General features: G+C 36.2%; 1 protein-coding gene across 3 annotated transcripts in view; it reads left to right on the top strand.

Moving 5' to 3' along the window:
* The window catches only part of LOC148073873 (solute carrier family 66 member 2), a 70,345-nt gene that overhangs the window by 12,714 nt on the left and 30,961 nt on the right, over positions 1-26,670 (top strand). For all 3 annotated transcript variants that reach the window (XM_087796843.1, XM_087796845.1, XM_087796844.1), the window contains exon 4: positions 20,624-20,840. In XM_087796843.1, the coding sequence (XP_087652969.1) occupies positions 20,624-20,840 (217 nt within the window). The remainder of the gene's footprint in view (positions 1-20,623; positions 20,841-26,670) is intronic.

Consider the following 26,670-nt stretch of genomic DNA (forward strand, 5'->3'; position numbering starts at 1 on the left):
CATTAGCAGTCAAGCTTATTGGATTACTTCGTAAGAATGTTTAAACAATAGAGGGAAAATGGTTCTGCGCTGAGGGAGGAATTTCTGGGTTAACTCTGCGCTTGTAATATTCTTTTAGCAGAATGTCACAGCAAATTTCCAAACGGAAGATAAGATTTGTAATTACCTTTTTGGACCGACTAAAGAGTTTTGGCCAATTATTTCGTGGTCCTATGAGACTCTGAGCTATTTCCAGTCAGGTTCACAGTCAGTTTTTCCTACCATTGGCGTGTGTATTTCGCTTTTTTTGTTCTTACATAACTGGTCAAAACTAATGTTTCAAACAATGCATGCAGGAGTGATGGATTGATGAGGCCTCACAAAACTTGACCCAAAATATTGCAAGGCATCAGTTCAATCAACCAGTTTATACAAAGAATACCAAAGTTGTCCCTCCTGACAAATGGTGTCAGAGGTGGGATGGTATCTCATTTCTTTCTGCTTGCAAGCACTTTTTAAGAGTAAAAACGTTTATTCATCTTGTATTTTATCATTAAATGCCTTTTTTATTTATAATTATTGTAGTATTTTAATCCTCGTATTATCTCAGGGTCAATGTGACCCGAAGGCTTGAAAACAAACGTGTTTGTGGTATCCCTTGTGTTATCTCGCCTTGACCCAGAGACCACACAAGGGATACCACAAACACATTTCTTCTCGGGCCTTCGGGTCACCTTGACCCTGAGATAATACAAGGATTCAAATACTACAATAATTATAAATAAAAAGGCATTTAATGATAAAATACAACTTGACCCTGAGATAACACAAGGGGTAAGGATGGAGTGATCAGTGATCCACTATACCAAATTAGTTGTTTGATTGCTTAATGTCAACTTGAGAAAAATTTACTTTTTGATAATAAGTGTATTATTATTATATTTTATTATCTCTAAAACAGCTCTTATTACACAACACAGAGGGTCTGCCGTCTGGCTACATCTTCATCGAATCACTCACTATGTTATAAAATAAATAATTGATGTAAACATGGTGTAAACACACATCTATGTGTGTAAAGGTGACAGCTAAACATCTTCCCGAATCCCGTATTTCATCTCTATAGAACGACCGTTATGACACATTCTTTTCTTTCGTGACCTTTTCCTATTTCTCGCGCTGTGGTACACTTTGCCTTTCCTTTATAGATGTTAAAGGGTAAAGTACAAGGGGAAGTTAAGCTTCCTGTACAACATTGAGTGGAAAACATAAAAGGAATACTTCTGAAAATATATTTTTAAGTATTGTGTCTAAATGTCACAACATGACACTTAATTATTATCAGCAAAATGTCATCTTTTAGTGGTTAATGGGCAGCTTTTTTTTTACTCTGCCATGTTTTTGCATAACCAAGTGTATCAATCTGTGGAACAAATTACTCTTAAAGGGTAAAGTCACAGGTCGTGGACTCCCCAATGTCAAGTAGTATGTATTAGTTCTAGATCCCTGAGAGGTTTATGCTCATTATTATATATATATATATATATATATATATATATATGAAACTTGCTTGTGCTCAGTCTCAACGATTCTCCTACAGCTGTTTGATCAGATTCTAAATGAATCGAACCTAAAACCCTCCGGCTCGCTCATTAGGATAAGCTCAGTGGTATCGCTCTCCCACACACACCTGAGAAAACGCTTGACCTTGCCTAACATTGTTTATCGCAGCCGTTGTATCATCTCATTTTCATTTGAGGTCGAACTCACATTCACCTCTGGGCCATCGAAAACATTAGAAATGGATGTTTTATTTGCCAGTAAAACATTTAATAAATAAGAAGAGATGCTTAAGAAATATCCTTTGAATAATATTCCTTTAATCTTTACAAAGTGGGAACATTTAGTTCTTTTAGCAGTACATGCACATATTGGGTCATAAACTATACGTATTAAAAAAAAAACATGAAAACATAGACATAACGAAAAGAATAATAAAGATAATAATAAAAAACTATGACATGAAATGGTAGAAAAATATTTTTTTTAAACCTTTTAGTTATTCCTCAAAACAATATCTAAATATTGAATATATATCCCAATAAATATTTAAAAAACAAGAACTAGACAGGTCTCGAACCCGGAATCTTGAGGTGATGTGTTATATGCTGTAGTCTTAGACTTAGACTTAGACTGCACTTTATTGATCCCTTTGAGATGACACTCTCAGGGAAATTTCTGTTTTCCAGTAGCACAGAAGGAATAGAGAAAAACCAAAAAGCACACAGAAGAGGACGATAGCATTAAATAACAAAACAGTAACTGAATATAACGACAGTATAAACAAAATAAAAATATAAATAAAATAAAATAAAAAAAGTGACTTTACGTTATTGTAAGTGAAAGTGTCAGAGTGTTGTTATCCACTGTAGAGGTGGAAGTGTCAGACTCCTTCCCCTCCGACTCCAGCCCCAAGCAACCTCCTCCCCCCAAGTGAGGAGTTGTACAGCCTGATGGCGTGAAAGACAAAGGAGTTTCTCAGTCTATTGGTCCTACACTTGGGGAGCAGCAGTCTCTGAGTGAACCGGCTCCTCTGGTTGGTGATGACAGTGTGCAGAGGGTGGATGGGGTCATCCATGATGACCATCAGTTTGTCCAGTGTCCTCTTCTCTGCCACCGACACCAGAGAGTCCAGTTTATTGCCGACCACAGAGCCTGCCCGCCTGATGAGTTTGTCCAGTCTGGATGAGTCCCTCTTGGGTATGCTGCCCCCCCAGCATACCACGGTGTAAAAGAGGATGCTGGAGACTACAGATTGATAAAACATCCGCAGTAGTTTGCTGCAGATGTTGAAGGACCGCAGTCTCCTTAGGAAATACATCCTGCTCTGGGTCTTTTTGTACTGGTGGTTGGTGTGTGTTGTCCAGTCCAATTTATTGTCCAACCACAGGCTTGAGCTATACTGGCTGATAATGTGAAGAGGGTAAACTGCCATTCATGAATTAAAAGATTTAAATTAATGTGTGGTCACGAAATAAAGACCCAGTAGAGTGTCTCACAAAATAATTGTAATGTCATAATGAAAATGAATAATAATAATGAAAAAAAAAAAGATAATCTATAAATAATGATAAATAATAAAGCATTATAATTAATTCAAAATATATCAGCAACCATAAACATTTATACCAAAAGACAACAAATACTAATGGTGAAGTACAAAAAGGGAGATACAAATTAATTAAATAAAGTATATTTAGTTAATGTCACTTTACTTTAAGGTGCTTTTATTCCATTAATCAAATATATTTATATTGTGCTCTTTTGATTCTGCTATACAGCTGATTATGGTCCAAACCTACAATGGGTTAAAGGTAGGGTAGGTAGTCTTCACAACATTGAGAGCAAGCTACATTTTTGTCCAGAACTTTCCCCAGAAACCACACAGCATCAATGAGAAGTTTAGTTTTCACGTGGCTATTTCACCTGGCAGAGAGTGACTTCTTAAAATGTAGAACGGTGTGTTTACAGTACCGTATGCATTTATTTAAATGGCAGCAGATGAGGTTTTAAAGTGATTTTAAAACCATAAAAGGAAAAAAAAAACTCCTGCCTTACCTTTAAGTAGCACATAAGAAACTAAAAGTACTCAAAGCAGCCGAAAGAAGTGAATTTCCCATGAGGTCGTGGATACCTTTGGACACATTGTGTGCACAATTACCAGCACCAGGGATGGAGTGAGTGGGAGGAGAGGGTCCGTAGAGGAACGCCAGGGATGACAACCACGCTGACTGCAGGAGAAAGGAAGATCATCCTGGATCGCGGTGGAGCAGCAGAAGACAGTCTGGGGTTGGCATGGGTCGATAACAGGGAAGTGTTGGGAGCTCTGGCCTCTGAGGTGTTGCGGTGGCAAGTGGGGAGACATCCTGTCGGGAGGTCTGGAGCTCTGGGACTAGTTTGCATGTGGACAAAGTTGAATTTCATATTCCTACCATGAAATTACAGAACTAAAAAAAGACTGAAATGTTTTCATCATGATTAAACGATTTTGGCTAGAAATGGAATGTAGATCAATATAAACGACTGAAGAATCGATGAATTGTGGCTTGTTTAGACGTTCAAAGATGTTTCATTAATCGTTCGTTGTGTTTAGAGAAATGTGATCCCATGATAAAATCCAGCTTGGTGCACTCCTGGGTTCCACCAGGCTCTCCAAAAATATCTTAAAAGATGATTTAATTGTCCTAGTGTGATTCCCAGTCACTGGCAATTTGTCCAATTAATAAAATATAGAATAAATGACTTGCATGTATTTGTTTCAATGCTGCAGGGAGCTTAAAAACCAGCATGAGGCCTTTAATGCTTTTATTGTTTTGGAATTTTTGGCCAAGCTTCCTCGGCTTCTCCAAGGTCTGGAAGGAGAGGTAGTGGCCGGAGTAAAAAGGACCAGATTTTGCTCGCCTACACAAACCCTATCCAACATTTTCTGAGTCAATACATGAGTTCCTGTTCCTCTCAAATGTTTCCTGGGTCTGCTCCGGATTCTCTTTCCCGGTTCAAAAAAGGGGACACAAAGGAACCACAACTGACTTTTGTCAATGTCGTAAATAGCCAAGCTTCCCACCGTATCCCTTAGAGACTTGGATCTTGGTTTCATAGAGAGAATACAGAAAGTTCCCAAGGATGTAGAACAGATGTAGTATTTCAAATAAACTATATCCTTTTTTACTATCATATAGTACCCTCAGCCATTGATGTTTGTTGTTAGCCAAACCCAAAAAGTTAACAATGTATAAAAAATTAAATTTTAAATGAAGGTGGGTAATAAGATTAGTAATGGATGTTTAAAGTGAGAGTTTAACTAAGTTTCTACTCACACTCATGTAGACTAAGTAGTAAGTATTTTAGTAAATCTGGGTCTATTTGTCGCAAAATAGAGTAAAAAAATGTATGCTCAATTTTCTTTGTCCTAAAAGATGCACCAAAAAACATCCAAATATCTCCATACTGCTCGTCTAGTTCCCAGTGTTTCCTGTCTGTGTAGAATGTAAGCCTTGTTAGCTTCTGCTACAAACAAGCTTAAAATGTAGTTTTTTTTTTAATTTATTTCGGAACTATTTGTAATGTCGAGGCTTTCAAAGATGAGGGAGGTATTTGGATGTTTTTAAGTGTCTTTTTAAAAAACACATTTGTGTCTGTAACTCCAAAAACACACACACACATTACTCTGAAGATAATCCCTTAGTCGACATGAGGGTGAGTAGAAAATACAAACGTAATTAGAGTTACTTACTTAACATTTTATTGCGGTTCTTAGGTTTCATCTGGATTCGAGCAGGTTTGAAATGAATTCATTTTTCTTTATCTTATCTTTTCACTTATAGGCCTGAGTTTCAAAACCAGTTAGGAAACATTATTGTGCTTTTAATTAACACAATTCTGGAGACAAGGAAGTTGTTAAATGGATTAGTGAAGTTTGTGGAGGAGGTATGTACTGTCTTTATGTTTCTGTAGCGGTTCTTGTCGGATCACAGAGCACGAGTTTATTATTCCGGAGGAATAAACCTGTGATCAGCCGTGGATGTTGTGCAACACATGGAGGTGGTCTCATTAAATTGGAATCTCACCTTGAGCGCTACAATAACAATCGCCCACCGATCCGGGCACGCTGACTTTTCATCTTGATAATAACATTGGTTTCTTATTGTGTATAAAAAACTTTTAATCTGTGCATTCGTCACTGAGGTTCAAGTTAATGTTGCTGAACACCTGAAAGGGAAAACAAAAATACATTTAAAATATATGAAATCGTTGCATGTTAAGATTTTAATGGAGGTTTCGATTCACTGGAGCAGAAAATCAAACTGTCATTGCCGTTTGATTTTGTTATGTGGACTCATTTGTTTATGCATCCTGGATTTGTATTAGACACTTCCAGGTGGAACAAAACTTTAGAAAATAAAGTATCTTTGCACTCACCCAATTTTTCCTTCAACATTTAAGGGTTTGACCTTTCAGAGAGGTCCTAGCTGGATGGCCTCTTCTGTCTCAATATTTTATTTTCTCCCAAATCCACAGTGTTCCCTGGGAGCTAGGACAGTCCAAATCATAGCAATCTTATTGGGTGACTCTGAAACGTGGCCACAGGCAACACAGACTGTTGTACACTTGAGACAAAGACAAAAGGAATGGATGGATGGATTACATTCAAGTGGTTAAAGTGAAATTTAGACAAGATTTATTATTTCTATGAAGAAATTTTAACCCTTTACAGAACCGCTTTCTTTAAATTGGAGATAATATGTTGATGATAATATATTTTTCGACAGTATTATTTGTGGTCAAACACTGGAACCAGCTCTCTCAAGAATCAACATGCTTATCTGTATTGGAAGAAAGCGTTCAATTGATAATGCGTCGGTCTGAGTAAATCCTTATAAATGGCTCAATTGTCTGTGTTATCTGGACCAGCCGACCGACGGACGACTCTTGAATCGGGTCTTGTCTGATCAGATAACCTTCACACAGCTGTGGGGATTGCTCTGGAAGAAGGAAGGACATGTGGAGAAGATGAATTCTAGTTTGATGTGATACAAACATAAACACTTATTGTTAGAGCTTGTTTGTTTGATCTCTTGCCGTTGAGGCTTCCCTGCATGTGCTAGGGAGACTTTTGTGTTGAAGCCATGTATCACCTCGTCACTTTCATCCTCTCATCTTCTCTCATCCTCAAAGCCAAGGTCAGAGCAGCTCAGCACAGTTCAGCCTCAGCGCCTCGTCCAATTATCAGTCTTCAGTGAAATGGCTGAAAGGATGACTTCACCAGCCAATTACACGCAATCCTTTATTCTCATCCTGGTTCTTGCTACTCTTACTACAGAAGACTTGTAAAATCTTAGTGTCAACATTTGCATTTTTTCCCCCTGACACCTGTTGATATAACTTCGTCAATACTACACTGAACAAACTGAAATAATAGATTTCCATCACATAAACGTCAGGTTTGAGTCAGGAGAACATAAACGATGGTTATAGTTTGGAAACAGACTTTATGGTCCGGTGGAGTCAGCTCTACGATTAAAGCTATCATTCATGGTGACACCTACACGCTCTCTCTTCCATGTCATTGTAGTCGTCGTTAAAAAAAACAAATCACAAAAAGTCGATGTACACAGTGATCAAGATGGAACGTAACGCTTGCATTTTGATGGTCCTCAGGGTGGGGGGTTTGTTTATATATTTTAGTTTGTGATGGCATCAATTAAAATTCAATTTAAAAATAACTAATCAAGAAATGTATTGATAATCCATAAAATCATTGATAGTTTATAACAGGCTTAAATAGATGAAGTTGTTCACCATTAGTGTTCTTCAGTATTTAAGACTTAGTCCCAAGTGTCACCTGTAACCTTTTAGCGTGGCTGAATATTGCAGTGTTCTTTTGTCTTAAGCACACGAGTCAAACTCTTGGGGGGAAAAAAAACTGGCTCAACGGGTTATTTTATTTGACCCTCCAGATGGTTTTCTCAAAGCAGATTATTCTTCATGTGTGACCTATAAAGATGTTTGAAATCACGGCATCTTGACTTAAAAAAAAAAACTCAGACAGGGGAGAACTTTATAAAGTAATAACTTTAAAACATGGTCATAATGAGAGACTTACTGCATCTTGGAGAGGAAGACTTCAACATTTGAATCATTTGAGTCAGGAAAAGTGGATTTTTCAATTGATACCAGAACCATATGTGTCCACACTAGGGAGTGACTGACACAAACAACTCAAGAGCAAGAAAATTAACAAAAATATAATATGCAAGCAGAAATAATTGAGTAAGAGATCAACTAATACATTACGCAATGTCTTTAAAGTAAAGCCCTAATTATGACTTAATTTAAAACTATTTCTCTGATTCTGTAATGCTGCACAACAATCTGCAAAAGTGGTTGTCATAAGAAGAAATCGAAGCAGGGAATTAAGAAGCCAAGAGTGCATTCTTCATCTTTTTCCCAAGCGACTACACAAACAAGCCTGTGTGTAGTCGCTGGCACTAGTGGGGTTTATATACGATTCTCAACTGTCTGTTGTGTGCACAATAAAGCTTTTGAACTGCCGGTGTTTGGTGCGCTAACCTATAAAGGTCAAACCCCTTCCTACACTGTGTTCCATAAATCTTTATTGTTGATCTTTGCTATTTCAGAAGCTATATGAAGCGTTTGTGTCGCTTTCTCTTCTTTCATCTGTGATTTCTTAAAGTGATAGTTCACCCAAAATACAAATTTCACTCATTTTCCACTCACCCTCATGTCGACTATGGGTTGGGATTATGTTCAGAGTAATCTGTGTCTTTTTTGGGTTATAGGCAAAAATGTATGTCCAAATGGGGGATGCGAACAGCACCCACTTTTCCTCATCCTTCTCGTCCAAAAAGACGCACTTAAAAACTTCCAAATACAACCATACTGCTCGTGTGTAATGTCCCTCTTGTATTGAAGCCTAGACATTAGTAATTGTTCTGAAAAAAAAATGAACAAGTCTATATTTGAAGCTTGTTTGTAGCAGAAGCTAACATGCTACATGGACAGGAAAAACACTTCAGTGTCAACTTTCTACACTGGCTTAAAACAAACTTAAAATATAGACTTCTTTGATGACTTATGTAGAATAATTTAATATTTTTCCGAACCATTTCCCTCATCAGGAAGAGATTACAAGAGGGACATTACATTTGAGCAGTACGGAGATATTTGGATGTTTTTTGGTGTGTCTTTTTGAATGAAAAGGACGTAGAAAAGTCGGTCATTCGAGACCGTCATATGGACGTACATTTCCGCCTCGAACTCCAAAAAGACATTACTCTGAAATTACTCCCAAACCTCAGGCAACATGAGGGTGAAAAGAAAAAGACTAAAATGTAGGCAAATTTTCCCTTTGCTTTCATTCACAAACGTGAAATATCTGTGTTGAATGCAGATCCAGTTAATTGCTGTGGTTGGAAACTAATAGCTAATGAGCACTCTTGCTGCTGTGGGTGGGTTCAGTAGGTTAAAATAAACAACCGTTCTCCTAGAAATCCTCTGGTGCAAACAAGTCATGCTTCACTAAGAAGGTCGGCATACAAATACCTCAAAACATCCTACATGGCGAGATAAAATGAAGATTTTTATATACATTATGTACATTTATTAAATATTAATGAACAGTATTGCTGCCCTTTAGTTTGTGATCTAACCATAAAGCTATAAATGATTGACTAATATTTCTAATAATCTTCATTTTTTTCTCTTTTCTTCCTCCGCATACATAAAAGAATGATGTCAGCATTATTAAACAACAGTGCAGATGTACTTAAAGAAACATCGCCCATTTTCGTAAACCAAAATATATCGAAGTCACTATTAATTGAACGTTCTCAGACGCGTCTTACCGACAAGTATTGGCTTTTTCAACCATTAGTGCCAGAACTAGCCTCAGAACTTGCTACATTATTGATGTAAGAGCCTCTGTGGTTCCCACATGTTCTTAAGCATCAATACTGCAATTCACTTTAATAATTCATAATATCCTACATACCATACAGCACCCAGCAGGTTTCCCTGGTCAATATTGTGCATTTAATTAAATGTATGGGAGTGAAAGAACCTGAACTCTTAACCAGTATTTGGAGTGAATACAGTTTATACTTTTGAATAACAACATACTCATTTTTTTATTTAATATTCCTTTTGTCCTTCATACAAACATCTGGATGGATGAAGGTCTGATTATTTGAGCTGTTTTCTCAATTTATTTAATACTTTTGATACCCTTAATACCATTTAAGGTTACAGTTTCTAGTTTTCATTAAAACAAAAAGAAGCTTCCAATATTCTTAAATAATAATAATTATTAGTTCTGGTCAAGGTTTATAATTAACATGGTATAAGCATTATTGTAATAACATTTATATTTCTTCCTAATGAAAGATTAAATAAAGTTAAGATTAAGTGGTTTAATGTTTATTATGTTGTTTTGTATTTTAATGTCTATATTACTGGTCATCGATCATTTGGTAATATTTGCATATCAATACTCAACCTATTTAGTCCACTTTCTTTACTAGCAAACTTTTTTCTTATGGTTTATTACCGTCATGATTGTTAAAGTTGGATAATTGAATGCAAAAAGGACTACAGAAAAACTGCTTACAAATACAAAATGTTTTAGTTAATCGTAAAAAGAAAAGTTAGGATAAAAACTACTCTGTTTTTGCATAAAGAAATTCGAAGAAAAGACATTTACAAGAAAATGGTAAAAACATTTGCACACGTCTCGTATGTGTGTCTTCTGATCCGTGGGTTTTGTAAACCATTAGCTTGTTGATATTCAAGCACTTGTTTTGGTTCCACTTCGATGACTGTCTTGTAACATTATGCAAATGAATGTTGTGGTTCCGTGGACGGAGGTGAATTAGATGGTGAGCATATCTGTTTTTTCTCTGTCACAAAGTCAAAAGAGTCAAGGCACGTTCAAAAATAATAGACAAAAAAACAGGGTTGTCTTGTAGTCATGGTTTCAAAAGCTCTTTTTTGGCCTTAGAGCCGAACAATCTTTACATTTTTTAGGTCACTGAACATTCCACATTACCTCACACAAGATAAACAGTGCTTTACGTTTGGATTGTTTTCCGCTAGGCTGCTGCTTGTTGAATAAACATTTACATTTTAAGCCTCCGAGGGAAACACAATTAGGTTGTCTCTCCTGTTTTTTTTAATGCTATTCGTCCACTGTCAAGCCCTTACTGTAGTGGACAATGTTCTCGTAATAAGCACCCCAAGGAATCAGTTGTGCTTGTTTTGTTTTATAAACCAAGTGATTACTTTTTTTCATGCTCCTTGTTCTATCAACTAAAAACAAGAGATTAGTTCTTGACACATATACAACTCAAAAGTGCTGATTCAAGCACAACACTGTTAAACAAGCTGACTGCAAAGCGTGTGTACCGCCACTCTTGGATCGCTTTAATTGTCAATTTGGGTGTTTGGCATTGCATCGCCCCAGAAATGAGTCCAAGCGTTTAATATGGCCCCGTTTAATAAAGCTTCTATTGTGACACCCTCAATTCCATCCAAATACATCTGCCAGTTCCCCTTGTGAAAAAAAAACGATCCACACACCTCATTAAAATCTTGAGAAGGCTTTAGAGTATTGTGCTGATTCACAATTTTTAAATATCGGTATTTCGGCGTCAATTCTTGCTTCGTTACATTCAGAACCCAGAATACACGCCAAAGTAGTATACATAAGGGGAATACATATTCAGCAAGTATCCTGATGATTTATGACCCAGAATGTTTGTTATATTAGATCAGATAGATTCAATGGAAGTTCCTGGTAAGTTAAGGTGTATATTATTATTTAATATTATTATGGTATATTAGCTTAAATGCTAACTATTTCAACATTCTATTACTGTTGTGAATCAAAATAGTTTGCACCCGGAAAATTCAGCTTTTTACGTGTTTATGAAAGTATTTAATCCTTGTGTTGCCTGTGGGTCAAGGTGACCTCCACCACTACATATGTATTCATGGAAGACAAGGGGTTCCTTCACCTTGACCCAGAAACAACACAAGTGATGCATCAAACTAGAGAGGTAACACAAGGGTTAAGGTCACTTACCAACTAAAGAAACATTTTTATTGGCTTAAAAAAAAATCTTTGTTTATCCGAGCAATGTAGTAAGTAAGTAAGTAAGTAATATTTATTTATATAGCGCTTTTCCAGACCAGGGTCACAAAGCGCTTAAACAATCAAAACAATACTCAAAAAAGTATATACACTTTAAAAATCAAGATAATACTGAGAACAACACAAGAGTTCCAGAAAATCAAGGAAAAGCCTGAACAAATAGAAACGTCTGAACTTTTCTGCTTTTTTTTAGGTCACTTCCTTGTCATCTTCTCAAATCCTTAATTTAAAGTTTTATGAACTCATAAGGATATTTAAAAAACAATCATAAGTCAGGTTGAAGCAAAGACAAATTATTTTCGCTGGACTCTTTCCATTCCTACACTGTAAGCAAGTAAATGAAATTTGCACTTGATACAATATCACCAAATAATCTGCTGTTAAAAGGCATAAGTGTTAAATATTGAAGTATTAAATGAGAATATTGGCTGCATCCACTGTAAATGTACTTTTGCTAGGTGATCTGACGAGAAGCAGAACCTTTTTGAACCAATCATACCAGTGAACCTTGAGCTGGGAATCTAACCTTACATGTCAAAAGATGTCAAACAGCAACGCTCGCACATCTTGAAGTACAGTGAGCAGACACAGATCTGAGTGGTTCGGCCCGCCGTCTCAGAATGCTGACTCAAAACATTACGAAGCTCTCAGGCTGTCTACTTCTATCCTCGTCTCCTCTTTCAACTCTCGCTCTTAACTCTTTGCAAGGCCGACTGGGAAATAAGTAGAGTGTGTGTCTGGCCGACTGACTAAAGCTTTCTCTCAAGGTCTCTCTGTTTGATTCGCGCTGTAAATCCATCAGCAGGTCATCTATTTCATCTTTAAACTGCATGTGGAATGGTTGTCAAATGTTCAGGAATCTCTTGAAATACAATGAGATCAAACACACCAATTATTATGTGTTAAATGATGACTGAAAGTCTTCTTTGAAGATTGATTGATTCATTATGATTCTTCTTTCTTTCTTTAATGTTTCCCTTGACATGCTTTAAAGTACTCTACATACAATGTTGAGTAATTATGACATTTAGCTAAATGAAAAATTTAACAAGATCATTAGAAGGCTAAAAAATTTTCCGAGTGTCTCATCCAACTTGTACCAGGCATGTCAGATAAAATGAAAACATGTTATTAAATCGTATGTTATTTTATTTTATTTTTCTAAAGCCGATTCCGTTGATATAAGTTAATGAATGAATCATTTATTTTGGGCATGACAGTTTGGATCACAATTTATCATTTCATCATAGTTCATATATTACATGCATATTACATGCAAAACGGTGGGAGAAGCTTGAAGCTTATATAGTCCCGCCCCCATTAACTTCAAAATATTGATAGAAGTAGTTGTAAAGAAATCACAGTTGTAATCATATCTTAATTTGAAAATAAATCACAGTTACAATCATATCTTAATTTTTAAAGAAATCACAGGTATAATCATATCTTAATTTGAAAATAAATCACAGGTATAATCATATCTTAATTTTTAAAGAAATCACAGGTATAATCATATCTTAATTTGTAAATAAATCACAGTTACAATCATATCTTAATTTTTAAAGAAATCACAGGTATAATCATATCTTAATTTGAAAATAAATCACAGGTATAATCATATCTTAATTTTTAAAGAAATCACAGGTATAATCATATCTTAATTTGAAAATAAATCACAGTTATAATCATATCTTAATTTGAAAATAAATCACAATTACAATCATATCTTAATTTTTAAAGAAATCACAGGTATAATCATATCTTAATTTGAAAATAAATCACAGGTATAATCATATCTTAATTTTTAAAGAAATCACAGGTATAATCATATCTTAATTTGAAAATAAATCACAGTTATAATCATATCTTAATTTGAAAATAAATCACAATTACAATCATATCTTAATTTTTAAAGAAATCACAGGTATAATCATATCTTAATTTGAAAATAAATCACAGGTATAATCATATCTTAATTTGTAAAGAAATCACAGTTGTAATCATATCTTAATTTGAAAATAAATCACAGTTACAATCATATCTTAATTTTTAAAGAAATCACAGGTATAATCATATCTTAATTTGAAAATAAATCACAGGTATAATCATATCTTAATTTTTAAAGAAATCACAGGTATAATCATATCTTAATTTGTAAATAAATCACAGTTACAATCATATCTTAATTTTTAAAGAAATCACATGTATAATCATATCTTAATTTGAAAATAAATCACAGGTATAATCATATCTTAATTTTTAAAGAAATCACAGGTATAATCATATCTTAATTTGAAAATAAATCACAGTTATAATCATATCTTAATTTGAAAATAAATCACAATTACAATCATATCTTAATTTTTAAAGAAATCACAGGTATAATCATATCTTAATTTGAAAATAAATCACAGGTATAATCATATCTTAATTTGTAAAGAAATCACAGTTGTAATCATATCTTAATTTGAAAATAAATCACAGTTACAATCATATCTTAATTTTTAAAGAAATCACAGGTATAATCATATCTTAATTTGAAAATAAATCACAGGTATAATCATATCTTAATTTTTAAAGAAATCACAGGTATAATCATATCTTAATTTGTAAATAAATCACAGTTACAATCATATCTTAATTTTTAAAGAAATCACAGGTATAATCATATCTTAATTTGAAAATAAATCACAGGTATAATCATATCTTAATTTTTAAAGAAATCACAGGTATAATCATATCTTAATTTGAAAATAAATCACAGTTATAATCATATCTTAATTTGTAAATAAATCACAGTTACAATCATATCTTAATTTTTAAAGAAATCACAGGTATAATCATATCTTAATTTGTAAATAAATCACAGGTATAATCATATCTTAATTTGAAAATCAATCACAGTTATAATCATATCTTAATTTGTAAAGAAATCACAGTTACAATCATATCTTAATTTTTAAAGAAATCACAGGTATAATCATATCTTAATTTGTAAATAAATCACAGGTATAATCATATCTTAATTTGAAAATAAATCACAGTTATAATCATATCTTAATTTGAAAATAAATCACAGTTACAATCATATCTTATTTTTTAAAGAAATCACAGGTATAATCATATCTTAATTTTTAAAGAAATCACAGGTATAATCATATCTTAATTTGTAAATAAATCACAGTTACAATCATATCTTAATTTTTAAAGAAATCACAGGTATAATCATATCTTAATTTGAAAATAAATCACAGGTATAATCATATCTTAATTTTTAAAGAAATCACAGGTATAATCATATCTTAATTTGAAAATAAATCACAGTTATAATCATATCTTAATTTGTAAATAAATCACAGTTACAATCATATCTTAATTTTTAAAGAAATCACAGGTATAATCATATCTTAATTTGTAAATAAATCACAGGTATAATCATATCTTAATTTGAAAATCAATCACAGTTATAATCATATCTTAATTTGTAAAGAAATCACAGTTACAATCATATCTTAATTTTTAAAGAAATCACAGGTATAATCATATCTTAATTTGTAAATAAATCACAGGTATAATCATATCTTAATTTGAAAATAAATCACAGTTATAATCATATCTTAATTTGAAAATAAATCACAGTTACAATCATATCTTATTTTTTAAAGAAATCACAGGTATAATCATATCTTAATTTGTAAATAAATCACAGTAAATAAACATCTTCTTCAGAGACATCAACCAGAGAAACAAGAAAGTCGCTGCGACTAACGCAATTAAAATACTTTGCATTGGAAATTGGCAGAATTAAGATAAATGTGTGATGTTGCTGCCTCGGGGTCTCTCAGGAAGTGTTGCAATGATTTAACCACCCGATCCCCCATGAGCCGATCGGTCCTTAAATCGTTTCAATTGCGGTAAGACCGCTAGTCATCGACCACATTTGTCCAAAGCCCAGTAGACACTGTGTTGCTGCCACACGTGTGTATATGCTTTAATTAAAAGAAGCCAATTATAAAAAAGAAACTTAAATGGTATGTAAACATTACTTGAATTAAATTAAATCCTTCGAAAACAAGCGTCATGCCTTGGATTTTCTCTTTGGTGTTCATTCACTAGGCTATATCGAAAGTACTCTTGAATTGATCTGTGACTCAACACGTACACACTATTTTGTATTTGGTCAAAGGACTGTTTACAATAAGAGAACAAATTGGTTTAAAAAGTGTATTTAGAAAATCACATAATAATAAATAAATAAAATAATAAAGTAATATTTTTGGAATAATCTTGGAGAGAATTCCGAGAATGTATTAGAACTAGGGTTGTCACAATGCTTTTATGTATTCAGCTCAATACTGATACTAATTAAAATATTTGATACATAATACCGTTTTTGATGCCACACTGATAAAACAAAAAGAACCCCAAATTTAAAAATATATTACTAACCAGAATAATTCAAAAGTAACCCCTGTTACAACATGTCATATTTAACAACGCCCCATATTAAATATTTAGAATAAATAATATTTAGAATAAAAAGGGTAACAGAAACTGATATTATGATTAAAAAGTTTCAGGTCTGAGGTACTGCAAAAATATATTGATATAAAATTAACAATAACCAATGGGAAATTGTTTTTGAGGTTCTACACTGAACATATAATTATAAGACTTCTTGTTATCTGAAGTATTATCTGTAGTGGTGCCTTTTATATTCAGTAAGTATCAGTGCTTTTTAAAAGAGAGTATTGTTCATGGATAAAACTATTTATTATCGAGTTTTGACTAAGCCTAATTAAAACGGATTGAATATTCTTACTATAAATTGCTTACGTGTTTTAAGTAGGGGTAGGTACTAATACTGGTAGTGATGGGCTGATGCTTCATGAAGCAGTGTCATGTTGTTAAGAGGTCAGTAGGTGGCGAAAACAGTCTAAAAATGATGCAATGTTTAATTAGAACAGTTGTAAAAAACCAAGAAAATCGTGCAGAGACTGCCATCTTTTGGTGTCATTATCTTAAGTTAATGTTTTTGTCTTAAATCAACCTGTATTTAAATTTATTTATTTTTTCCTTGGTTTTTAACCTTTACACGTATCTGGAAATCGCCTGACGAAGCCCACCTACATTGTCACGCACATACTAAACTGCAAATACAATTCTGACCAAACATAACTGTAAACATGATCAATATTCAAAAACACATACATTGCATTCATTCCTTTAGCACTGTTTAAGCATCAACAGCGTTTTGCGAAAGTACCGGTTTCAAACCAGGTATCAGTAAAAAACCTCTATGAAAGCCATCCCAGTTTGAAGGTCACAGAAATTCTAATGTATCCTTAAGCCTTATTTATGGTAGTATTGATGTTCTAGTGGTAGATTGAAGACATTTTATCTTTTGACTAAACACTTCAAAGTCTACTTTGAGTCAGTTTTCTCGTTTTCTTTATGTCCTAAGCATGGGCGGATAATGCAACGATTTGGCCGCCATGTTTTAAACTAGCGGCTTATAATCCATCCTCCTCATCAAGGTGGTCAGATGTGCATCTGGTGGACCAGGTAAAGACTGTTGGGCGTCAGTACATTTATCTTTCAACCGAATGCAAAACTGTCCTTCTCAGGTTAACTCACCTTCTGCCCGTGAGTTGAGTTCATCTTATCGCAAAAGAAAAACTGATCAGATAGAGAGAGGCGGTCAGATAAGGGACTCGGTTTGATGGTTTTGACATAAATGGATGACTTCATGAATGATGCAGAGCGTCGCGCCTTCATTATACTTCTCCTGGTAATTAGATTTGGCCAGTAAACACACCGAGCAGAATAAGTGAGCGATGAAATGAAATATGGACCGGGGGGGGATCTGGGGCAAGTGCCTGAATTGCCTTTTTTATAGATTGGATTTCTCTGTCGGAGGACAACAGGAGAGGACTTCGTTGTCTTTGTCTACGTGACGAGGAGTGGGAAGGGATGAGCTCTTTGAAAAGAGGGATAAACTAGAGACTCATTGAGGGAGTTTATACACAAGCAGGCCTCAAAGATTGACTCTTTAAAAAACCTTTGAGAAGCAAATAAATAGTCAAATTCAAGTTTTTTCAAGAAATTTTTTTGAAACATTATTTTGCTTAAAAAGGTCAGCAATGGAACGTAAAAAAAAAAGGAAAAAAACATTCATAAAGCCGCTCTTCATCCGCCATTCTGTCTCTGAGATGTTTCGTGACACGCTTGGCCTTTTGTTCCTTCTGTTAATAAAGTCATCTGTCGCCTTCAGTTTGCCACGGACATGTCTTTGTGAACTCTTCTTGACATCTGAGTGGGCTTGTGTTTGGGAGGATCTTAATGACATCGCAACTAGCGACCATTTAGGTTACGTGACATCTCGTGCACCTTATACATTATACCAGCATATATGTGGCGTGTGTCACTATCTCGTGGGTCTCTCTCAATCATTCCTCGTGGGTCCTTCCTCTGAATCAATCATTCACATTATCCTTATTCCTCCCTGGTTGCCAAACCTTTGCGCTTCATTTAATCAGATGTCCTTCAAGCGCCACGATCCATACTTCATCCTCAAAGGACCCTAATCCTCACGCTTCCCTGTCTCTTGGGCTCGTGAAGTTTCCTCCTGGGGTAATGTGAGGCAATCCGTAAGAATGGATTGCCTCACATTACTTGCATTACTTCTGACACTCTTTGCCAAGAAGAGAATGCCTGTTTCAAATTTGACTTGAAACTTGCTTGAATAAACTTTTTTGAGTAACAGCATCTTAAAAGTCATTGGTATTATCTTATCGTTGGTAACAAATCCATTGTACTGTTAATAAGGGAGTAAATACAGAAAAATGTAGAATTATCTTATTTATTTCATTAAAATAACAATATTTTTAAGAAAAAATAAATTCATAAAATGGTTTGCAATACTCTGCAGATATAGCTGATCCTGGAGTTTGCTCAAATAACCAGAATAATTGCAAGAATATTAGTATTTTTTATGTATTTTCCCTGTACTTTATATAGCTAATTATTTCCTGATCAACTAATACCAGGAAGTGTGAGGCGAAAATATTTTTTTCTAATGTTCTCCCATAACCTTTGTGTTGACTCTGGCTACCAGAAATACATACGCAATGGTGGAAGTCGTTCACCTTGACCCAGAGAAAAACACAAGGGATACCAAATGCACATTTGTTTTGGGGCCACCAGGTCACTTTGACCCGGAGACAACACAAGGGTTAAAGGAAATGCAGAGAAACTCACTCAAATGCTTTTGTTTGCTTCTGCATATGAGACGTCTCTCCAAGTGCTGCCAGTGTAGTGAAGCGACGAAAAGTAACACTAGCTTAACGTCGTCACTAATTATTTTGCTCTTATTTTGTCATCAATCCTCCTTTGCTGATGTCAGCAGCTTTCCTGTTCTCCGTGGTCGTGCATTAGCAATGAGTCGTCCTTAAAACCCTCTTAAAAAGATATCTCTCTAATGTTTCCGTACCAACCATCTAGCTCCATGTGGAGCAGAGTGTTCTTTTTTGAGGTGTTTTTACCCCGGTTCATCGTGAACTTTGATTTTTCTGTTAAAAATGGATTTGATAAGCCAGTTCCTTGTCACATGACTAACACAGTTATTATTGAAAAAGAAGCATTATCAAGCACATGTATGTAAAACACAGTAATATGGACTTAAAACCGTAAACGAGTAACAAAATAAATAAATCTGTATGTTTTAAATAGGAAAGTTTTATGTTTTTAAATCATATTTAAAATAAGTATATTTTATATCAAATCTATGTTTTTATTATCATTGTTAAAGCACATTTTTTGTTTTGATGATTTCTTTAAAATAGAAAATATTAATGTAAAAAATAGGGGTGTTTTAAAATATCAGAACACATTTTTACAGTTTTATTTACTATTATCTCACCGCAAATTTACCTGACGTTTATTAGTTTTTGTGTTGCAATCAAACTTTCAGCAGCTAGATGTCAGCAGTTATTATGTCCTTCCCAGTTAAAGGAAGAATGAAAACCTGTGAGCCCCCTGCAGTGACTGAGGACTAGAGGATACAGTTGACTCCAGCAGCTTTTAAAGCTGATTCTTGGACATTTTTTAGTTTAAAAAAATGGTAGAAGCAGTTATGACTTCTTTAAGAGTCACATGTTCTGTAAACACAAGAGTCAAGTACTCGACAATACTACAACTATATCCTCGTTCCTACAGTATCACAAAATATCGTATTCTTACCCCTGTATTATTATACATAAATGTTACTTTTTGGGCTTTTAAAATAACAATGTCATGAATACTATTTAATTACCCTTAAAGGCTTATCCATAGTGCAATGTTACCCTACTGGAAGTATAATCAGCCCCACCTGTTCTAAAAACATGGCTCTAAAAGCTTTTCTATCATTCCTTCATTAAAACTGACCTAATGTTTGCCCTTTTATAATCCAATAACTACATGTTGGTGTCTTAAACACATTCCATTATTACTCTAAAAGCAAGTAAGCACTTTAAACAGCTGTGGTCTTTCATCTTTTTAGTCTAAAAAGCCGCCAAATGATGAATTGCCTTGTATCAGCAAAGAGGTGGATTTAAAGCCAAGGTAATACACTCTCTAGATGTGAAAGCTGGCCCCCGCGAAGGTCAGGTGCTTCTAAAGTAATAGAAATGTAAAGGCTTCTTAGCTACTCATTTGTCTTTGTTCCATTCACTTATGCATCTGCACACTATTGATTTAAGAGTGCTGTCTCGGCAGAATTACCAAGCATCCTGGGATGAAACGCTCTGTCCAGCACTTCATCTTTATTTCCAGCTCTCATTTTTTATCACCGTCACAAAAGATCTGCTAACTCACCCAAATATAAAAGTTCACCAAAGCCCTGATTTGAGCCTGAACATCTGTCTCCTCCTCCAGATTGGGACGTTCGCTACTTCTGGCAGTGGAGTGCCTTCGAGGACTACCTGCTGTTCTGCTTCGGCTTCACCGTGCTGTGCGCCGTCGTCACGCTGCTGCTGCTCGACTCGGTTGTGTTCGTGGAGACCCTGGGATCCCTCGCCGTCCTGTTCGAGGCCATGCTTGGACTCCCTCAGCTGCTGAAGAACCTCCAGAACCAGTCCACCAAAGGCATGAGGTACAACACCCCCCCCGGCGACCTGTGGTCAAGTCCCCGTAGACCACGAGTTCTCTCATTATACACCCTCATTAACCTTGAGGTCCAGCGAGGGCAGGCAGCTATATTCCATGGACCGAATATGTAAAGAAGGTCGATTTGCTCAATTAGAGGCGACGAACAAAAACGACGAGTAATCACTTCGTCTTGCACTTGGGCATCGATTGCTGCTGAAGTCTTGTACTTTATGAAACTTCTAGGGTAGCGATCGATGAAGCGGTGAAAGGTAGTCGGAACAGTCCAAAACATACCGGAGAATCCGGAGTAACCTTATGCAAGCACAGGGAGAAAATACAAACTCCACCAAGAAGTAAGTAAGTAAGTAAGTAATATTTATTTATATAGCGCTTTTCGAGACCAGGGTCACAAAGCGCTTAAACAATCAAAACAATACTCAAAAAAGTACATACTTTAAAGATCAAGATAATACTGAGAACAACACAGGAGTTCGAGAAATTCAAGGAAAAGCCTGAACAAATAGAAACGTCTTAAGATGTTTCTATTTTATTATTTTATTATATATTATTATTCTATTTCTAAAGGAGTCAGTAGACTCCATCAAGCGCAAAGAGAGAGGAAGATTGTTCCAAAGCTTAGGAGCAACAGCCCGAAAAGATTTCTCTCCTCTGGTCCTGAGCCGTGTGCGTGGAACCATAAGTAGATTCTGATCCACAGACCTCAGAGCCTGAGCTGGGGTGTAAGATCAGTGATGTAAGGAGGAGCCTGACCATGAATAGATCTGAAAGTAAGAACCAGAATTTTAAAGTTGATCCTGAAAGAAACTGGAAGCCAGTGAAGAGTTTTAAGGACCGGAGAAATGTGAGTTCTTCTACTTGAGCGGGTCAGAAATCTAGCTGCAGAGTTCTGAATCAACTGCAGGCGAGACAGTTGAAGGAAACAGTTTCTGGTCAGTTTTCTGCAGTGTCGAACAAGAGACATGTCTTTATCAAATACAACACCCAGGTTTCTCAGGCTCAGTTTGATAGACTGACCTAAGTCACCCAAGTACTGACTCAACCCTGGAACCTTATCATCAGGAGCAATCACCAGTTTAAGTTAAATTAAATTAAATTAAAGTTTAAATGTTTAAGTCTTCCTCTCCAAGATGCAGTAAGTCCCTCATCTCCCAGCAATGTTTTGAACTTATTACTTTAGAAAGTTCTCCCCCATCTAAAATCTCAGCAAATGAGGGGTTACAAGAGCGGAGTCCATTATGAAATAATGAAGACTTCACTCCTCCAGCCAGCTCTAATCGCTCCCTGCTTTATTTATAACAATAAGTCCCTTGGAGGTTGACACTTCCGGGATTGATGATTCGTGGTGACAAACCAAAATGCTTGACCAATGACAGCAGAGTGGGTATGGTTATGGCAAACAAGATTTAATCTCCAGAAAAACAAAGCGTTTCTAGTGGGCAGGGCTTAAGCACATTTTCTAATGTAAACATTTAGACTTTCTTTTATTGTCATTGCACAGAAAACACAGCAGAGAAAACCGGTTGGCAACCGTTAAAAACAAAGCAGAGAGTATATATAAAAACTATAACTATTAATAAGTTAAAAATAGTGCAATATAGTATAAACAGAATAAATAAATAACATTATAAATATTGCATATAATAATTGATGTATATAAAGTATAAATACAAATAAGTTAGAAATAGTGCTAATATGTTATAAATAGAATAATTAAATAATATTTGAAATAGTGCATAGTTCAAGTCATATTTTCATTGAAATTAATAAAAAGAGGTTTGTACAAACAGAAACATACTGATGATACAATAGAGGTCCAATATCAATTCAAGAGACACTAAAATCAACAAATGATTTGCCTTTTAAAATAAATGACATTAAGTTTAACCTTATTACTCATTTATTATTCAGTTCACTCCACTGAGGGGCCAACGTGAAGTCATTCCACACCACTTTAAAAGTCTTTAGAATCAATTACACAATTAATGGCACATGGTACTACGACTATTTATTGCAATTGCCATCATTAATTACTCATTAAGTCATTGGATGCCTCAGAAACTCTCCGGTAATTTGGGGGAAATCATAAAAGTTCAACCGTTAAACAGGGTTGTGTACTGCTGCAGTTGCTTCTCTCGTCCTGTGGTTTTCAGATGGATTGTTTTAATGTTAACATTTAAACTAATTTATAGTGGAAAACTGTCTAAATAAAATGGTATAGTATACCATGTAGTTAAGATTGCATAATTCAATTGAGAGCTATTGTGGCACTTTGACAGCTCCTGGTTGGCCTCTTTTAACACACTGTTAAAAATAGATTTAATTAAATTTGTCTCTTTTTATTGTTTTCAATAAAAAAGTTAATTGATTTTTACTCACTATTCCAAATGAGAACCTTGACTGACCTGTGTTTCCGTTATGCATTTGCATGACAATAGCGTTTCATTCCCTGTATACGTTTGTCTACTTTTACTTTACCATTTGATTTAGTTTATCACATTTTAACACCTCCTCAGACAAAAGTACACCAAATCATTATAATAAATTAAAGTGAAGTTCATTTCTTGTCTTATTTTAACACCCCTTTAATGATTGCAGTGATGTTAAGATATTAAAAGCGAAGATTTAATAAGGAGCTGTTATAAATGTATTTATTTATAACCATAATTCACTGCACCAGCAAGTGTCCACCTCAGGGTGTGACTGGCCATTGGTTTCACCCCAACAACTCTAGCACTAGAAGAACAAAACTCACTGGAAAACAAATATGTCACAGAAATGCAATTTGCAAACAAAAAAAAAGTAGGATAAGAAACTTGATTATAACTATTGGTTAACAAGGTAGTCAATTGGGTAATTTGCAGAAACCCATTAGTACGATATTTTGTTTATGTATTTAAGTAAAATATTAAATCAAAATATTGTGTATTTAAGTTCAAAGCCGTGCATCACATGACTCCGACTCACTGGTAGTGTTGTGTCGTTCGCGAACGATTCGTGAAGTGATTCGTTCCTTTCTCAGTTCAGTTGAACTCACTCAGCCGCGATCGTGCTGGTGGGAGGATTCTATGATGATGATTATCATGATATGATGATGATAATTCTATGATTCTATGACTCGCTGAATCCTCGGCGTCAGCAAACGACGCAGCTACTCGTGGGTGCGGGGGGAGGGGCTGAGGAGGGAGAGAGGGACTCCGCTACAGAACATTTAGTTTTAAAGGAATTCTTATTTTAATATTTGTTTTTACTTAAACGAGGCCTTTTTTAATTTATTTTTGATTGCATTTTATATTACATTTTATTATTATTATTATTATTATTTTTGTTTTATTTTGACTGAACGAGGATTCTCATCCGGTGATTCTATTCCGGTGATTCTCATCCGGGGATTCTATTCCGGTGATTCTCATCCGGGGATTCTCATCCGGGGATTCTATTCCGGTGATTCTCATCCGGGGATTCTCATCCGGGGATTCTCATCCGGTGATTCTATTCCGGTGATTCTCATCCGGTGATTCTATTCCAGTGATTCTCATCCAGGGATTCTCATCCGGGGATTCTCATCCGGGGATTCTCATCCGGGGATTCTCATCCGGTGATTCTCATCCGGTGATTCTATTCCGGTGATTCTCATCCAGGGATTCTCATCCGGTGATTCTCATCCAGGGATTCTCATCCGGTGATTCTATTCCGGTGATTCTCATCCGGGGATTCTCATCCGGGGATTCTATTCCGGTGATTCTCATCCAGGGATTCTCATCCGGGGATTCTCATCCGGGGATTCTATTCCGGTGATTCTCATCCGGTGATTCTATTCCGGTGATTCTCATCCGGTGATTCTCATCCGGTGATTCTATTCCGGTGATTCTCATCCGGGGATTCTATTCCGGTGATTCTCATCCGGTGATTCTCATCCGGTGATTCTATTCCGGTGATTCTCATCCAGGGATTCTCATCCGGGGATTCTCATCCGGGGATTCTCATCCGGGGATTCTGTTCCGGTGATTCTCATCCGGTGATTCTCATCCGGTGATTCTATTCCGGTGATTCTCATCCGGGGATTCTATTCCGGTGATTCTCATCCGGTGATTCTATTCCGGTGATTCTCATCCGGGGATTCTCATCCGGGGATTCTATTCCGGTGATTCTCATCCGGTGATTCTATTCCGGTGATTCTATTCCGGTGATTCTCATCCGGGGATTCTATTCCGGTGATTCTCATCCGGTGATTCTATTCCGGTGATTCTCATCCAGGGATTCTCATCCGGGGATTCTCATCCGGGGATTCTCATCCGGGGATTCTGTTCCGGTGATTCTCATCCGGTGATTCTATTCCGGTGATTCTCATCCGGGGATTCTATTCCGGTGATTCTCATCCGGTGATTCTATTCCGGTGATTCTCATCCGGGGATTCTCATCCGGGGATTCTATTCCGGTGATTCTCATCCGGTGATTCTATTCCGGTGATTCTCATCCGGGGATTCTCATCCGGGGATTCTATTCCGGTGATTCTCATCCGGGGATTCTCATCCGGGGATTCTATTCCGGTGATTCTCATCCGGTGATTCTATTCCGGTGATTCTCATCCGGGGATTCTCATCCGGGGATTCTATTCCGGTGATTCTCATCCGGGGATTCTATTCCGGTGATTCTATTCCGGTGATTCTCATCCGGGGATTCTATTCCGGTGATTCTCATCCGGTGATTCTATTCCGGTGATTCTCATCCGGGGATTCTATTCCGGTGATTCTCATCCGGGGATTCTCATCCGGGGATTCTATTCCGGTGATTCTCATCCGGGGATTCTATTCCGGTGATTCTCATCCGGGGATTCTATTCCGGTGATTCTATTCCGGTGATTCTATTCCGGTGATTCTCATCCAGGGATTCTCATCCGGGGATTCTCATCCGGGGATTCTCATCCGGGGATTCTCATCCGGGGATTCTATTCCGGTGATTCTATTCCGGTGATTCTCATCCAGGGATTCTCATCCGGGGATTCTCATCCGGGGATTCTCATCCGGGGATTCTGTTCCGGTGATTCTCATCCGGTGATTCTATTCCGGTGATTCTCATCCGGGGATTCTATTCCGGTGATTCTCATCCGGTGATTCTATTCCGGTGATTCTCATCCGGGGATTCTCATCCGGGGATTCTATTCCGGTGATTCTCATCCGGTGATTCTATTCCGGTGATTCTCATCCGGGGATTCTCATCCGGGGATTCTATTCCGGTGATTCTCATCCGGGGATTCTCATCCGGGGATTCTATTCCGGTGATTCTCATCCGGTGATTCTATTCCGGTGATTCTCATCCGGGGATTCTCATCCGGGGATTCTATTCCGGTGATTCTCATCCGGGGATTCTATTCCGGTGATTCTATTCCGGTGATTCTCATCCGGGGATTCTATTCCGGTGATTCTCATCCGGTGATTCTCATCCGGGGATTCTATTCCGGTGATTCTATTCCGGTGATTCTCATCCGGGGATTCTATTCCGGTGATTCTCATCCGGGGATTCTCATCCGGGGATTCTATTCCGGTGATTCTCATCCGGGGATTCTATTCCGGTGATTCTCATCCGGTGATTCTATTCCGGTGATTCTCATCCGGGGATTCTCATCCGGTGATTCTATTCCGGTGATTCTCATCCGGGGATTCTATTCCGGTGAATATAATAATATTATATAATAATAATAATAATAATATATAATAGAAAAGCTGCACCGTTGTATAAGCCGCAGGGACCAGAACGAGGGAAAAAAGTAGCGGCTTATAGTCCGGAAATTACGGTAATTCCTCGCGAATGTCACT

Source organism: Callionymus lyra, chromosome 8, assembly GCF_982586985.1.
Source record: "Callionymus lyra chromosome 8, fCalLyr1.hap1.1, whole genome shotgun sequence".
NCBI lineage: Eukaryota > Metazoa > Chordata > Actinopteri > Syngnathiformes > Callionymidae > Callionymus > Callionymus lyra.